This window comes from Dendrobium catenatum, unplaced genomic scaffold, assembly GCF_001605985.2.
Source record: "Dendrobium catenatum unplaced genomic scaffold, ASM160598v2 fragScaff_scaffold_789, whole genome shotgun sequence".
NCBI classification, from domain to species: Eukaryota; Viridiplantae; Streptophyta; class Magnoliopsida; order Asparagales; family Orchidaceae; genus Dendrobium; species Dendrobium catenatum.
Genome location: NW_021319251.1, coordinates 231,314 through 249,827, shown reverse-complemented (window position 1 = coordinate 249,827; position 18,514 = coordinate 231,314). Strand labels below are relative to the sequence as shown.

The 18,514-nt window shown below is 32.8% G+C and overlaps 1 protein-coding gene across 1 annotated transcript; it reads left to right on the top strand.

Annotated features, from left to right (window-relative positions):
* Positions 1-465, top strand: LOC110099208. Its single transcript, XM_020826292.2, has one exon. It carries the CDS (start codon positions 86-88, stop codon positions 254-256), a length of 171 nt encoding a protein of 56 aa, XP_020681951.1. The 5' UTR covers positions 1-85; the 3' UTR covers positions 257-465.
* The last annotated feature ends 18,049 nt before the right edge of the window (positions 466-18,514 follow it).

Sequence of the window (18,514 nt, the reverse complement as noted above, 5' to 3'; positions counted from 1 at the left end):
AGCTCATTTTTTAGGAGTCGAGAGCCGAGCTCTTTTTGTCTCGCATATATTTTCGAACAGGGAAGGGGTATCGACACCGAGGGAAATGAGGAAATTCGATCCATGGTCGATATTCTTCCGCAAGGAATGGAACAGGAACTGGCCTTTCCTCACTGGCTTTTCCATTACTGGAACGATTATCATCAAGATGACTGTCGGCTTAACCGAGGAGGATTTCAAGAATTCCCCCTTTGCTCAAGCGCATAAAAGGAAGTAAAATTCTGAACGTCTATGATTTGATTGTTCTGAACATGTTTCAGGAATGCAGCCTTATTCTTTTTTTTTTTAATTTCTTCAGACAACTTTGCTTGTAATCCTACTTTTTTATATCGCAAAAACTAAAATAAGGTCTGATCAACTCCAATTTGAGAATATCTTCTATTTGACTATCTGATGATGATTTAAGAGATACATCGTTGCTTCTTTAAAAAAAAAATTAAATCTATACGTCTCTTTCTTCTTTTCATTGTCTAGGGTTCTTGAGGTTTTTCTCAATTTTCGAACGATCAATCCTTTACTCTCATCGAACGCAGGTACATTGCCGAAAGGTAAATCTTCCACTAATATTGAAGTTCATTTTATTGTTTGAGTCGTCACTTGATTCTGAACGTTGGTTTGATCATAGTTCAATTCATCACTTTTTCTTGTTTATATCGGAAAGACTCCCTGCTATTTGAGAGTTTATATTTTGCTTTAGTTGACTTATTTCAGTTTTAACAACATTGCATTAATTTTTTTTTCAGATGTTTTGATATTAACAATCTATGCATTTAAAATACAAATTTCTTCCTTGCAACTAAAATTTGTTAGGGAATAATGAACCAAAATACCATCACAACCGAATTTTGTTTTGGGGATTATGCCCCTGAAGACCCCCGCAATGGCGCTGCCCCTTGACCCTGCGAACTCTTCAAGGTAAAGGTGCTACGGCCAAAATTGTTGGGCTTTGTCTTCGACAAGGTAAAATCCCATAAACTTAGGAAACCTAGGTCTCAAAGCCCTTATTGGATGTGTGGTTGATGCTCCCAAACCCTTAGGTCCTTAGAAACCCCGCTTTACAGTTTTCTAAACCCAAAAAAACACTCTCTGTTGTCCTCTCCGCAAAATGGTGATTTTGATTTGTTTGGTCTCACATGAGAGCCCGAGGTAGATGTCAATACGCGTAGGGCCGCTTGACTTATGTCAACGGTCATCCAATGCATGAATATCACATTCTTAAATTGGCATTCTCCAAACCATAGAATATCACATCGTCCAAACCAAAGAACGAACTGCTGAATTATTCTAAGAACTCTGAAAAATGCATCCATGAGAACTTTCCTCTTTACGAACTTCAATGGCATTCTCCAATTGGCAACAATTATGCATTATGAATAGCGAAAGCCATAACCCATGCATCACTTTGCAAGGAAAAAAAAAAGCTTGTATTCATGTTGTTGTTAGCTGGCTACGTCAATTTATATTGGTCTCCACTTAAAATCATTCAAGATGCAGCTTCTTAATATTGTCTTACATTTATCTTAACACCTACCTTAAATTTTTTTAATGTTTGACATGCTTAATATATTACTTGCAAGATGCAGCTTATTTTCACGGTAAGTATTTTTTCACCTATGATTGTGCAGTGGCACTTGTGCCGAGTTAAGTTGCGTTAAACTGTTTAGTTGTTGTGAGATGTGGTGATTGATTCCTTAGAATGCAAACCATGCTTTGATTTTTTTTGAAACAGTGGCAAATATACAGTCTTAATGCACCAATGATTGATTGCATGGATGTTGTTTGTAACATGATTTACCTGGGAAGAAAAGCTTTCATGCATGTAGATAGACCTTACAGAATATGTTGAGAAACATAAAGCCAACATGTTTTACTTATGGACAAACATGTAAGTACTTATGTTTGAGATTTGATGATTTTTTTTAATTTACAAATTTAACGTTTTTTTGCGGTTGCAATTTTACTTCATGCTGCTTGCCTAGTTTTCTTCATATACTGCACAAAAAATTTTCTATATTATTTTGCGCTCAATTCCTAGGCACAAGCTTAGAAAATATAAGCTAAATGCTAGATATCTTTTTTATTTATAGTGAATTAATTCTATTAATGCTAGCTTGAAGCAACACTACAATTTCAGTCTTTGGTATCTACTGGGCATTGTTGGATCCAAAAAGATCAGGAGAGCATGAAAACGCTGAAATTGAATAAAATCATAAGGAAAAGAAATGAAATTGAACATGGAGAAAATTGGCATCACATCTTTGATGAAAACTATTTTTCTGCCGTAATTGTGAGGTAGGTACGGTTACTTCATGCTGATATAGTTTATCTATATATTAAAGTTCTTTTGTTTGTTTAAAATTTTCAAGTTACGCGTGTTTTTCTTGAAAAAGGCCGATCATTTTAAGATTAGAATAGCTATGTATCACCAATGTTACTTGAATTGTTTCTTATCATCTGTATGAATGAAACACAAATTATTTTCAAGCTTATACACTACAACAATTGTCTTCCATACATTGTTTTTTCATCATGATGTCATTGTTTTTTTTTTAATTTAAAATATACCTATTTAAAATATTTTTAAAATTCGTTTTGCTTTCCAAATAATTTAATTCTTCATAATATGCATAATAGTTTTGCATCTTTAAAATTATCTATCTTGAACGATAAGATATGTCATGTCATGCATATAAACTACTGCTGAAGTTTTTAATCATTGATTACAGTATATGGACGAGTGGAATGATATATTCAAGCAAACTCAAAAGTAGAAAAGCAAGGCGCAATTGATGATCGTGATATGTACTTTCCTCCAGTGGATGACAATGAAGTGTAGAAATAGAAATCCCAAGACTTCGTTGCTACAGTGTAAAGAAATCATGATAAGGGCCATTTTAAATCATGATTCAGAATTGATATATCATCAAAAATTTATCTTGACCGGGCACTAATCTCGAGACAACTATCACCATGAATATTCCAGGACGCAACAAGAATAGATTTTAACAAGATGTAAAAAAAACACAAAACATGGACTCAAATTTTATTGCAATATACAGACTAAATAAATAGTCTAAGATAAAAAATGGAGATATATATATATATATATATATATATATATATGTATATGTATATGAGATTTTTAGAAATTTGGTTGGAGATTAATTATTTGCAATTGAAATATTATGATTCAACATTATTAATTGATAATTGAATATAATTTATATTAGATATAGCATATATCGAGGCACAAAATAATGTCATTTTATTAAAATTATTTTATTAAATTCAAGTGTTGGGAAATCATATATTTTAGGACAACTTAAATGTGACTTATTATTAAACATATTTCATCAAATAAATGTGTTAGGAAAGTTAACCTATTATGACAAATAATATTTGTTATATGTATTAATAAATTTCATTATATAAATGTGTTGGAAAAGTTGGTCTATTAGGACACATTATAGGTGTCATTGAAGAGACTATGGCATCAAAATTATATGTCATAAAAGTTTAGTTTTTAGGGTGCAAAAAGATGCCCTTAACCCTATGCCAACGGCCACCTAAGTGACACAATTGTTTGATGCCTTAATATATCATGTGCCTTAATAGATACATATTATGACACTTTAAAGTGCCCTCATAGCCATTATTTTTTGTAGTGTGATTAATGGCTGAGATCATGATTTTTACTTATCGTCTTGTACAATATGGATCGTATAGTACGATGAGTAAAAAGAACTTTAATTATGGAATTTAATCGTTTCAATTCGAAAGACTGATCATATTTGGTATGAATTGTACAGTTCTATTGTTGAATATATTCAATCATACTGAAAAAATGTAAATAAATTCAAATTATCGTCAGTCCTATACATATTTCTGGTATACATATTGGTATTACCAGCAATATGAAATTAAAATATATTAGGGGTCATTTAGTTTCTTGTAGATAAAAAGAATATTTTGCAAAAGTAATGATTCAAAAGACAATTCTAATGTTCAGTTTTTTGCAAGGATTATCTGGCAACAAATGCGCAATAGTAATAATCTCTTTTGTGGTAAATGCGATTAAAACATTTTCGATCATTTCATTTCACCTTTTGAAGACTTATCAAGTAAATAAAAATTCTTTTGTTTAAAATAAACACATTGCAACTACTAAGCTTTACGTTTAAATAGATATATAAAAGTGGTTCTCATTTAACTTCATAAATTTCATTTAAATGAATATTTCATAATAAAAAATTTGTTCTCAAATGCTTAGCATATGATAATAATAAATTTTCCCACTTTATTTATAAATTTATTTTTGATATAATTATTGTAATAATATTTATAAACATTTATGAAATTAGTTACTAACATTCATGAGCAAGTTGGCAACCTATTTTCATCGGTCACTAAATAAAAATCAAATTGAATTTAGTACACTAATCATATTAAAATAAATAAATAAATCAATCAATAAGTTAAGGAAAGATAAGTCATTTAAAAGGCACGCTAGTAATAAATAGTTATAAAAATATCAACACTTCGTGGTTTCTTATTACTAAAATTTAAAATATTATTTTCATTTGCACTCATTTGTTTTATTATTTTTAATTTGATTTTGAAAACATTTTATATTAATTTTAAAATTTTCTTAACATACACAAATATATATATTAATAAGAGCCATTTGTTGGAATGCAAAAAATTTTAATTGCATTTGTTTCTATATTCAAATACAATTAATTAATACATTTATATCCATTATAATTTTAACTTATACATATCTTAGCAATTAATAATATAATTCATTAATTAATATTCATTCATTAATAACTATTAAAATTTTGTAATTTTAATTATTCATAAATTTTAAAATAAAAAATGTAAAGTATAAACTTAATTAATTATTTCATTAAAAAATCTTGCCATTTTAGAATTATGAAATTGTGTATAACAGAATTTGAAAATCCACATATTTAAAGTAATAACTATTATTTAATTAATTATTTACAAATTAACTAATTAATTAATTTTTAATCATTAATAATTTTTACATATTATATGGCTATGAATAAAATAAGTAAATTAAAATAAATCTATCATATATACCATTATTATAAAAGTGTTTTGAGTTTTTTCCAATTTGAAATTTTAACCATTCATTTAACTCTTACTATTTTAAATCTCAACCATTTAAATTTATTGTCTTTTATCTATAATGAAAGTTCGTTAGATATCACTAGAAAGTGCTCTGATACCACTTGAGAGTTCACTAGGGATGTTAAGCCCTATAGAACTGGCCCAAGGCTAAATAAAGTGAGTGGTGAATTGGTAAAGAAGAAACTTTAAGCAAAGTACAAACCAAAATCACCACAATAAAAACCAATGCAGAAGCAAATAATAAGAAAGAACACACCGGATTTATAGTGGTTCGGTCAATCATTGACCTACGTCCACTCCTTAGAGGCACCCTCCAAGTATTGCACTAAAACAAGTGCCTCTCCTTTAGCCCCCACAGCTAGGCGGAGAAGCCCTTACAAATTTACTTCCACCTTCCCCGGTGCGGCGGAGTTGCCGGGTCCTTTGAGATTAAAGTGAACTTCTTCTTTGATGAACTTCCCTCGAGACAAGCCTTGAATCCGATGGTATTAAGATGCAAGCCTGCCAGAGCAACCGTGTGGAATCCCCCTCCACACTCCTTTGAGTCCCCCCTCACACGATCTTCTCCCTCTCACACTCGAGCCAGAGCCCGAACTCCTCCTCTCTGTCTTTCTTTGGGTATGAGAAGCAAGGGGGCCATAACCTCTTTCATTTCTTCTAGTTTGCGAACCTCAAATGGAGCCGACCTCCAATCTCCTTTCCTCTCTCCCGGGGCTGCTGCTCGTGAGCCCTAAAGAAGACCGACGCCAGCCTCCTCCGTCACCTTTGGTTTGGACAAGGTCGACTCCCTGCTCCTGTCAAGCTATAGCCCTCGTCTGTCCCTAGTGACTGAAGCTTCTTCGCTGATCCTTCTTCCCGTAGGCAATCACTTCCCCATTTTCTTGTTCTTCTTCACCTTTCCTTTCTCTCATTTCTCTTTTTCAATTTCTTCTTCATGAAGTAGGAAACTATAGAAGTAATGTTTGTTTCTCTAAGTAGTTGGTTCATGTGTAAACAAAGTAAATGATTCATTTGTAAATGTTTCAAATGTTGATATAGATTATTTAGAAATGAGCAGTTGGTACATGGAGTTGGTATTTTGCTTATGATTCATATCATGAAACTCAAAGTTTTATGTATAGGTTGTGAAAAATAAGGAGAAGTCAAGTTATTCTTTGTTAAAAAAAAATATATGCATTCAAAGTGTTTGTATTTTTGTTTCTTTGGAAATGGCATAAATATTTGATCAAACAATAACTATTGGAAAACATATTTATACCTTAATATGATGTGAAGACTATGAATATTTTCGTGATAACAATTTGTGTATGATATTCATAAGCATTCTCGAATTGCAAAAATACTATTTATATTTTATTATGAGATTTAGTTTTCGTTTATAATAGAGTTATAGTTTTATATTTCATGAAGCATGTTTTAGATCAACACGTTGTATCTACACTTTGGTCGCATGCTTGGCTTAATTATTTAAACGAATACCTTTGCTTTGGATGAATTATTTCATGAGATGAATGGAAAGCTTAGGTTGATTTATATCGTTTGGGAATAAACTTTTGATATGTCAGATTTGTTTTATGAGTGGATTGTAAAATTTTGTTAGAAGATGTGTTATCCTCTAAAAGAAAAAGGGTGCGTGCAAAATACTTATGATAATGTCTATTTAAAAAAAGGGGATTGATGGAAGATAGTTAGCATAATCTAAAGGTTTGGGTAAAGTGAAAAGCTCTTTCATTCATGTAAGTTACAAGTGATCGCTATATACAAAGCATGCACATAAGTTGACTCATATGAACTTCACGGAGAATTAGAGAAAGTTAGAGAAGAGAAGTCATATGCTTGTTCACTGATTTTAAATCAAGTTGTTATGTTTGACTTTGAGATTATTTATGTATAGATAAAATGATTTCAAGCATGTATTCCTGTGATATTGAGGACGTGTTCTTCTTTTTTTATAAGCCTTGTTGCTTAGCTTGGTTATGTCACTTGTTTATTAGTCGATGAAAAATTTTATGTTTATTACGTTGTGGTCATCTACTTGTTGGATGATATGTGTTTTGGAAAAGCCATTGGCCACTAGATTCGGTTATATTTGGTTCATACTCTACTATAATGATGAAATATTGAGGATAGAATGTGTTCTGTGGTAAAGTTTGGGTTGTAAAGAGTTATTTTTCCATTTACTAAAGTACGCATGTAAACCATTTGTGATAATGCCTCTTGGAGGAGATACATGTTTAGATATAAAGATAATGGAGATTTGAGATTATATTTTGATTTGATATATGATAAATCTTGTGAAAAAAACTTATCATATTAGTATGTATACATTTCACTTGTCCTTTGTGGTGACAAGCATGTTAAGTATTGAGAAAATACATTCATGCCATAATGATTGTTGATGAGAATTGTTATCATGATTTCTTGTATAAACTTTTCATAAAAACAAAAATGTCATGTGATGTAGAGATTGTAAGTCATGCTAATGAGCTTCCATGTTCTTCGTATCCTAGTTGTGATTCATATGTTTATAATATTTCAATAGAAATAGGTATATTTGTTGGAAAGGTTTACACTAGCAAATGCTTTGTATGCACTTGTCCTTTCATGCCTTATACTTAAATGAAAAGAAATTTCTATATGGTGGGGCTCTTGAGAATCCCTATCATGAGCATTGAGAATATTTTTGTTGCCTGCATCTAGCTTTGGAGAATTATGCTTAATGATGAGAAGCTTTCATGCTTTCTTGAGTTTTGACTTTTTCTTTATCTGTATGAGTCTTATGTTGAAAGTTATAGTTGTTTTGCTTATCTTAAAGCTCTATATAATGATCTCCTTCATAAAAAAGTTTCCCCAATGTGTTGTTCAGAAATTTATCAACAAAAATAAGTTTAGTTATTTAATGAAATATGTGTGGGATTGAAGGTCATTCCTTCATGAATCATGTTTCTTTTATTCAATACTCGTGGATGGAACTTATTCTCTCGAAAAGAGAAGAAGTAAAAAAATGTGGAGAGACTTTCTTCTTTAAATTCATGTTGCATTAGATATCTTTACGCATTATTTTATATAAGGCAACAAAGTGGAGGTTATTTGGAATAATTTATCTACTTGGGCGAACATCTTGCTACTTGAATTATGCATATAACACTATGTCAATCTTTACCCCTTTGTAGTCTTTACATGCGTGATCTTTTAAGACTTTTGTTGGAAAGAATTGATGTTTATTTTGACACATGAGATGTATAAATTCTTGCATTAAATTGAGTAATATATATATATATATATATATATATATATATATAACGATGATTTATGTTGGAAGGTATTTATGATTCTTTTTATATTAGAGAATTTTATGGCTTGTTGGAAGATTTCTTTGAATGGCCCTATTATTGAAAACTTTATGAAAAGCTTTGCGAGTTGTTTTTGCATCGAAAAGTTTTATGATAAGTTTCAAGGATTATTTTATGCTAAGAAATTTTGAGTTGTGTCTTGTGAATATTTCATGATGGAAGGCTTCTCAATGCCTTCTCATTGGGAAACTTTCACAAATGTATCCCATGCCAAATATAAGAGCACTCGATTGTTTTGTGTCAGAATGAGTTTTGATGGATTATTTGTGTAGGGATTTTATGTGTCGTTTGATTTGGAAGTTTTTCATAAGATTTTTTGGGATCGAAAATTTTATAAATGGCTTTGTGTTAGAGAGTTCTTTATATCTTTTTGGAACAAAATGATATTTCATATGTGAGTTATTTTTCTTCTCTTTGTGTTTGCTTCTAGAGTTGAATTTGGATAAATGTGGAGTAAAAGTTTGTTTGAGTTTTAGTTTTGGGAGTTTGTTTTCCCTTTTTCACATTAAGTTTTATTTAGATAATAGTATAGGTAATTGAGTTATATTTTTCGAGTGCTTTATTTAGAATGTGGGAACAGTGAAGGGTATCAAAAAACTTCTTTGCTCCTATTCATATTATATTGAATTGGGATGAAGGGCATTTTAGAGGTATGCTTGACTTCAAAGAGGTATGCCCAACAATAATATGCCTGCATTCCTTTATTATTTTGTTTTCTTCATTCTTTCCTTTCTTTTTTGGCATTTTGTTGTCTTCCTCTTTACTTCTTATCTTTCTACTACTTTTCTACTTATTATCTTATTTTATTAATAGATCCCTAAGCTTATTAATATATGTGTGACTGTCCTAAGAGTTAGTAATGAAACTTCATTTTGTCTCATAACTTTAGTGACACTTAAAGATAAAAATTAAGGGCCGAGTCTTAGATAACATAGATTTAGGGTGCATGCTCCTTATAGGATAGAGACATCAAAACAAAAACTTAGTGACACATTTTCCTAGGTTTAGTGCTCCTTAATCTACTAATAATCAACTAATCAATCATATCTAATTCTTAAAAATATATTAAAAATATTTAATTCTTAATTAAATTATACTTAACATATATAATCATTAAATTGCAAATCTAAAATGCAACACCTAAATCAAATTCAATCAATCTAATAATCAACTTCTAACAAACTTCAAGTTTAAAAGATGTAGATTAAATTCAGAGGGCAAACCTAAACTAAAACTCATTAAGATAAAATACTTCTAAAATTTAAAACCAAACCAAACCTTAAGCAAGTCTTTTAAAACCAATCAACAAACCCCTTAATACATAACAACCACTCCAAAGATAAAGTTTATTGGATGGACTTCTCCGGGCTGGGGGCTAAGTGTCCTAAGGAGGCCTGGTTTCTTGAGCTTGGTGGCACAACGCCACGAATGGACTCAATGGAATGTTAGAACTTAATTGATTATTAATGATTTAAATCAAATCTTAATTGATAATAAATCACATAATTCATTTTTTTATAATTTATAACCAACTAAAATAATTTAATAAAATTAGTTACCACTAGGTAACCCAGGCCTCGAGGCTATTACGTTAGCCCCAAAGAGGGTGAAATAAACCTCACGACCTCTGTGAGAAACAAAGGTAGCAATCAACTAAACACTAAAACAAAATTCTTAAAATCAATCTTAAGACATTGATATTTAAACTCAAACTAAAATTTCTCTTTTGGTATTTTAACAAATAAAAAAAATGCAAGAAACCTTAACTAAATCATCCTACATAGGACATATCCAAAACTACACAGCATATTACATACACACCTAGACTTATTTGTTAGGATACGACTTCTAGCTCTAGATTAGGCCGGTGTTTTATTTTGTTATTCATTGTCAATTACTCTTGCTAAATTAGAGAACTATCACATTGTTTTATATTATAGCAATAACATACACATGCTTTATAAATGCTAATCTTAAAATTTCTATTAGTTATATTTTTATTTACATGTATTTCTTTTTGGAATGGTATATACGCTCACCTACATATTTATCTTTTATCTTATCTTGTGAGGTACATCGGGTCTAGCATGATCAAGAATCAAATGAGATCATTTGCTTAGGAGCTTTTGAGTGGCCATGCCACGGTTAGGTATAATCCCTACAACTTGTAAAGAAAACTCCTAATTATATATCAAAACTACTACACATCACACACATCTTGTTAATATCTTTTAGTTTAAGAAATATTCTACATGTTTAGGTAGCTAGCCATAAGTTAGTGCACTAACAAATCTTTTGCCCTATAGGCCAAAGCTTGCCCCCTTCTGTGAGCCCTAGAGACCCTTATGGTCACCTTAGGCATGTAGTGTAAACCCACCTATTTGTGCTACATGCATCGCTAATTTTCTCACACGAAGTGGGCACCGCTAGGATGTTCTATTTTCTTCCGATTTTATGTATGATACTCTCCCACCTTCTGTGAATCCTAGAGATAATTAGGGTCATTTAGACCTGTAGTGTAGGCCACCTATTTGTGTAATATGCATCGCTATTTTCCCAAATGAAGTGGACATCATTAGGATGGTTTTCTATTATGATGTGATGCGGGTACCTTGCCTGGAGGGTATCCTTGGTGTTTTATTTATTTTTTCTATACTATGGATGTCATTCTTGCATTTTTTATATACTTTGCTTCACAGTGCACCTTACTTACATGCATGCATTACATTAGCATTTCTGAAGTGAAAATGTCACCTTATCTTTCAGTAGACATAATGATATTTTTACTTATGTATCTGGTTCATGCATCATATATGGCGCTAGATATATTCTTTTGCATATCATAGAGTCCCTGATTTAAATCTTTTTGAACTACAAATTCTTAATTCCTTAGGATAAAGCCTTCATATCTTGTATACATATAGGGTAATTGATTATATTTAGAATGTTAGCTGGCAGCTCACTCTAAGCAAGCATAAGCCCAGGTTGTACAACCCATAGTGTATCTATTTTCATCTTTGATGAATTTTGAGTCCGTTATTTCTCCTAGGTTAGTAATCCGATCTTTGATCTTTTAAATGCAAAATTTTAATCATATCTTTATTTATTAAAAAAAAGTCTAATCATCATTAAGGAAAAAAAGAATACTTTATTTTCTTCATAATAGAACTTAGAAACTTTCTCTGCGCACCAAATTAATAAGAAAATAATATAATACCTTTAATTGAGAGTTTTCCTAAGTTAAGGCTTAGGATGTAATTAACCACGGGGGCTTGCGCCCATGGGAGACTGATCTCCACATCAAATAAATCTCATTCGAGCTGATGTATCGAATGGGGGAAATCTCGTGATGTTTTTGGGTTATATATATTATTATCCATCGAGGTGTGTAGGCGAAAACCTCTATCATTCATGGCTAATCATATGTATAACTATATCTGCTCTTCCATTGGCCTGCTTGAGTAGAGTATAAAGGCCTATGATCGTTTTGTCCTACGGGACAGTGCGATCATACCCTTTGCATTATGTTCCCTGTGAGCAGAATCCTTTCGAAGACCCACAGATTTCTGGCGACCACGATGAGACATGTTTTTCTCTCCATCTTTGGATGTTGTATTATTCACTTTTGTTGGTATTCATAGTTTGGTGCCTAGTTTGAGTTCCCATTTTTTACTCCACTCTCTTCTCTTAATCCTTAATGAGAATTAGACTTTTTTAATGTATAAAGATTTAATTAAGATTTTGAGTTTATTAGATCCCTATCTTAAATTCTCAAATTCAAATTCATATCAATCTATTTCATTTTTTTTGCTCAAATTAAAATTTCAATATCTATCAATCCCTAGCTAGAATTTTTTTTAAACTTAATCTCAACTTATATCATTTCAAATGAAAGTTTATATTCTATCTTTGATTGCATGATTCATATATTTGGCATAAATTCTAGTCTTTATCATTCCTCTTAATTAAGATCCTTTAGACTAGATTTTGATTCATATCAGTCCAAATAAAATTGAAATAATATTTTCAATGAAATGGTCCATATAATTTACATATGCAAATTTTTTAAAAGAAAAGTTAACTTGCGAAAGGTTTGAGAGTTTAAAATATAGTATAAACTTTTGAAGAATTTTTCTTTAGAGAGTAAGTGACTTATCTTTCTTAATGAAAATTTACCTCCATTTTTATTTAAAATATAAAGTAATTGTTGGTTGACTCCTCTTAACACTTAAAGAAGAATATTTATGATTATCATTAAAAAGAGTATGTCCTCTCCCTCCCATCTTTCGTGTAGGGTGATTTCTTTTTTGAACTAAAAATCTATATCAAATTATAATTGGGATTAGAAATAAAAATTTTCTTCATTATCTTACAAGTTTCTATCTCATAGACTTCTTTTGCATGGTGATGAATATAGTTCATAATTTTCTTAATTAAGTTATTCATTCTTATCATTGGATCGGGTTTATTTTGTAGGCCAGTCTTTCTTATATAAGAGAGTAAGTGTTCTTCTCTTATATTTGGAAGATGACATTACAACAGAGAAAAAATATATTTTTTAAAAGATTTAGAAAGGAAGTCAATTACAAAAGAAAAGAGAGGCGCAATGTTTGTCAAAATATGAAAGATGCATAAAGTGTATCAAAAATAAAAAGATGCGCAAAATACACAAAAAAAAGAGAAGCATAATGTTCACCAAAATTATTAAAAGGGGCATAAAGTGAACCCAAAATGAATAAGTAAATGACTTCCCTTTCTTGTAAACCTTTAAATCTCAGAAAACCTATGTCCTTTGATTTATTTGATGCTTGAATTTGAAAATTATGATTTTTGAATTCATTATTATGCATTGATATTCTATTAGATATAAAAGTATTCTTCATGCAAGAAGACTAAAGAAGATTTTCAATTTCTTTCTCTAATTTAAATTTTTTTGGAATTAGATTTTAATTTTAAAAATACATATCTTAGGGAGAGAGCCCAGTTTAACTTGTAGGAAGCTTGACTTGGTTTAGCAAATTTTAAATCCCTAACCTTTTTGGGTTTAGATGGAGTCGACCCACCTATTACTGATTTTTTAAATTTGGTCCCATATGTCATTTTGACTGGATCAAAATATTTAAGAGGTAAATGTTTCATTCTTAAAAATAATCCTCTTACTCTTTGATAAAATTTCCACTCTTTGAAAATATATGAATTAAAATTTTCTCAATTAATTGGTGGGTGTTTATCATTTCTTAGTGTCACCACTATTGAGTATGCTTGAATGTTCACCTTGTTCTTTTGAAAATTCATGCATAAAAATTTTTGAACCCCAACATTTGATTATATCTTATTCTTTTGGACTAATGTGATCCTTTCCTTGATTGTACTCTCATTTTCTTTTTAGTCTTGGTTATTTTAAGTTATGGTTGTTTTGCTTAGAAATAACCATTTGGTGTGCATTTTTTATATTAATATCTTATATGCCACCATTCCTTGTTTGGGAGCCACTCTCCCATTCAAGTCATTGATTTTGCTCACTTATTTGGGAGCCACTCTCCCATTCAGGTTGTTGTTTTGCTCAGTTATTTGGGAGCCACTCTCCCATTCAAGTGATTGATTTTGTTCACTTGTTTGGGAGCCACTCTCCCATTCAAGTCGTTGATTTTACTCACTGTTTTGGGAGCCCTCTCTCATTCAGGTTGTTGTTTTGCTCACTTATTTGGGAGACTCTCCCATTCAGGTTGTTATTTTGCTCACTTATTTGGGAGCCACTCTCTCATTCAAGTGGCTAATTTTGTTCATTTGCTTGGGAGCCACTAACCCATCCAAGTTGATTATTTGATTCCCTTGTTTGGGAGGCACTCTCCTATTCAAGTTGTTGATCTGTTCATTTGCTTGGGAGCCGCTATCCCATTCAAGTTATTGTTGTTTCTCATTTGTTTTGGAAGTCACTCTTCCATTTAAGTCCTTATTCCATTTCTCAGTTGGGTTCATCCCCTTGGGTTTTTCTATGTATGATTATTCTGTCATATTCTTCTCATATTAATTTCATGATAGCTTTGTCTTGATTTTGCATGAGTGTATTCACATTTCTTCCATGTCGTTCCTCCTCTACAAACAGACCCGTAGGAGAGATTTTCCATTCGATATTTATAATGTATTCTTATATTCAAGAGATCCCTTTTGTCACTTTGTGTCTCTTTCACTTTTTGTTTTGTCGTTTCGAATATGTTCAGGTGAATATTGAGTAGTCCTTATTTACCATTTCGAATATGGTCAGGTGGATGTTGGATCCATTTTCTTCTTTTGTCTTGCCATTTCAGATATGGTCAGGAAGACATTAGACTCTTGGGGTAAGCTCTTTATTTGCTATTGTGAATATGGTCAAGTAGATACTGAGCTGTTCTCATTCTCCATTACGAATATAGTCAAGCGAATGTTGAACCCCTTTTCTTTTACCCATTGTCTCGCTGTTGTGAATGTGATCAGGTAGACATTGGATAGTCCTTATTCACTGTTGTGAATATGATCAAGTAAATTCTGGACTTTCTTCTTTTGTCCCACCATTTTGAATATGGTCAGGTGGACATTAGACTTTCGGGATGGCTCTTTATTCAATGCTGCGAATATGATCAGATTGATATCGAGCCATTCTCATTCGCCTATGCAAATATGGTCAGGCGAATATTGAACTCCCCTTTCTAGTTGGGTGCCCGACAGAGTCCCTGGAAGTTATACTTCACCACATCTTCATTCCCCTTATTTTTATTTCCTATTTGGGGGTTGTTGAGTTTTCTAGCGACTCTTGGTTTCGTCGTTTTGAATAAGGTCAAGCAAACATTGAGTCGCCTCATTCACTGTTGCGAATATAATCAAGTGAATATTGGATTTTCTCTTTTGTCCCGTTGTTGCAAATATGGTCAAGTGGACATTAGACTTCGGAGAAGCTATTTATTCGCTGTTGAGAATATGGTCAAGTGGATATTGAGTTGTTCTTATTCGTTGTTGCAAATAAGGTCAGGCGAATGTTGAACTCCCCTTTTCTTTGACCATTTATTTTATCTTTTCGAACACTATGGGAAAACACACGATTACCGTCGGATAAATTTGCGTCAGTATAAATGGCGAATGTAACGGCGCATAGTGTGACGGAAAATTTATGACGTCTTTTCTGGCGCATATGACGCCAGAATGTTTTCGGTGTTATATGCGCTGGTAAGTACGTCAGAATAAACAAGCATTTTACTGGTTCCGGTGCATTTTACGACGACAAATAGCCGGCGCCAGTACCGGCGGAAAAGCGCCGGTGTTTTTAAACTCAACGACTTAATTCCAGCGCATTATGCGCCAAAATTTTTTCTGGCGTCTTTGACACTGGAAAATCCGCCGACGAAAGCCCTATTTTTGAACCCGAACCCCTCTGGCCGCTCATTTCTTTCATTTATTTCTCTCACATTTGCGCTATTTCCCTCGTCGCCCTCCATCGCTCGCCGTAGATCGAGGTAACCGACGGTCACCAGACATCATTGATGGTCACCGGACATCGACTGACAATCACCGGATGTCGCCGATGGTCATAGTATTCATTGCCGGTGAGAGGTTCAGTTTCGACCGCAAGTTTTCGCCGTCCGCCTCTCGTCGATTACCCGTTGATTGTAGGTTTTTTTTTCTTTTAATTTATTTGGATTCATGCTGAGTTAGTCTGTTATGGAAGTTATACATTTTTGAGAGTTTTGATGGACACATATAGAGAGAGTAAGGAGGATCTACATATATTGTGTTTAAACACAATGCATGTGCTTTGACCAAATATTTTCTATTTCAATTGGATTACATCAAGGATCATAGCCAAAATAAAGGTATAAAAATCTAGATTGAAGCTCTAGCAAATAATGTTGTACAAGATGTAAATAAAAACCTAGATTGTTAACTCAAATGGATAAATTCTTTGACTATCATAAAATGGATGAATTTTAAGGAATTGCTTTTGCTAAGATGAATTAAGTAGGATATGATCAAATTTATTGGATAACCACCCTATCCAAAGAAAAGAGATTAGAAAGAACCAATCTCTCTTTAAAAAATGAAGAAAATATTAAGAACAAAATATTTTTCTTAGCATCATGATAGGATATTATATGGATAACTATTTACATTGAGACAAAATAGTCTCGTAATTGCTAAATATCGGTCTTGGTGTCCATAAGATACATCAGCTTTAGTAAGCGTGCATCTAACTTTGTTGGCTTTAGTGAGCGACGACCTTGTTGGAGTGAGCATTGGAGTCAAAGTTAAGTGATTAACCTTGGTGGCATCACCGAGCATCACCATTGGTTTTGACAATAGACAGCGACTTTATTGATGTTGGGGGTGTTGGGTGCTTGAATATAAAGCTATGAGTTCTCTCCTTTAGAATCCTTCTAATGGCCTCATCTTATCTCCTCAAATGACTAGAATTATGTCAATCTATAAATTTTTGTGGAGGGGAATTTTGGTTTATCTTGATTTTAAATCACAACTCCCTATCCAATGGTATGTGTTGATCTCCTTAATAATATTAAATTAATTGGGCATTTGAATGTCTTAATGATTTTAGAATTGAGTAATATTAAGTTTGTAGGATTCTTCTCATTGAGATAATTATTTTGACTATAAGCACACACTATTCAAATACCACCTGATTCATTAATTGGAGTTGTAAATATTGACCTTGATTTTGCCCAAACCTGGGCCTAATGGATTGAATTGACCAGGTCAACTGTTGACTTGGTCAACCTGAGTCTTAATGGGTCAAATTTGACACATTAAGCCCATTAAGAGCCCAAATCAATTCAAATCCAATTCAAACCCTTTGATGGCCCAAAATCCCATCCCCTTTGGCTCTCTTGACTAATTTGACCAAGTTAAACTTTGACATGGTCAAATCAAGTCTTAAATAGGTCATAAACACCTATTTGGGCGGAATTAAGAGCCATTGAATGCAATTAAAGCCTCCATTCATTTTGAAATTCAAATTACGGCCTAAATAGCCTGGTTTCCCTCCTAATTAGCCTGAGATTTTATCCCAACTATTGAGGATAGGTTTAGGCTCCTTAAATACTAAAAATTAAGCCCTATTTTGGATCTTTTTTTGCTCTTGCCTTCTCAAGAGACCCTCTTAGGCTCTGAGATTTTGTGAGAGAACTCCCATAGCATCCCTCCACCTTTCCCAACCAAATCCCCATGCCCAAGGCTTGCCGGCGGCAAGATCCCAGCGACCCAAGTGACAGCCTACAAGTGCAACCATACCAAGAACTCGAAGATCAAATGGTGAAATCTCTTGAAAACCGTTAGAATAGAGCAAACACTTAGATCTAAATAAGTTTTCTTATAGTGCGTTTTAGACCACGATTTTAGTCCCCCATGGTTTCTATTCATGAGTAGAACATACGTTTGAAATTTCGTGTGATTTGGTCAAGCCGTTTGAGAGAACGAGCCAAAAAACCCCTTAGTGTTTCGGACCATACCGCCGAGTAGCCAGGAGTGATCTCAGCCGTTGATCCCGCGATCGACGGTCGCGATCGAGCCCCCCGCGGTCTGGGTTGACTGTTGGCATTCGCCCCGTCGTTCCACGGGCCACGTGGCACGATCTGGATCGCCCATCCAGACAGCTCGGGATCGGATGGTCCCTGGCCTCCGTCCTACGTGGATGAGTGAGCCGTGATTGCGGCATCATTGCCGCAATCATTGGTCGGCGGTGCAATGATTAGTCACGGTCCCGCGGGCCAATCAGATGGTGCCAAGTGGCGGCCCGAGGATTTTTCTCATTTTTTCTTTTTATTTTAATCGTTTTTAAAGCTATTTTCACTTAAAAAATCATAGAAAATCCACGTTCGCTCCGTTTTCGACGCACAATATCTCATTTTGTTCGTATTTGAATTCTGCATGATCTAAAATTATTTTTATTTAAAAATATTAGGTGTATTTGTAATTATTTTGAA

Bases quoted from the DNA above. Each gene is read 5' to 3' on its own strand.
- LOC110099208 (XM_020826292.2), top strand. From the start codon at position 86: ATGAGGAAATTCGATCCATGGTCGATATTCTTCCGCAAGGAATGGAAC.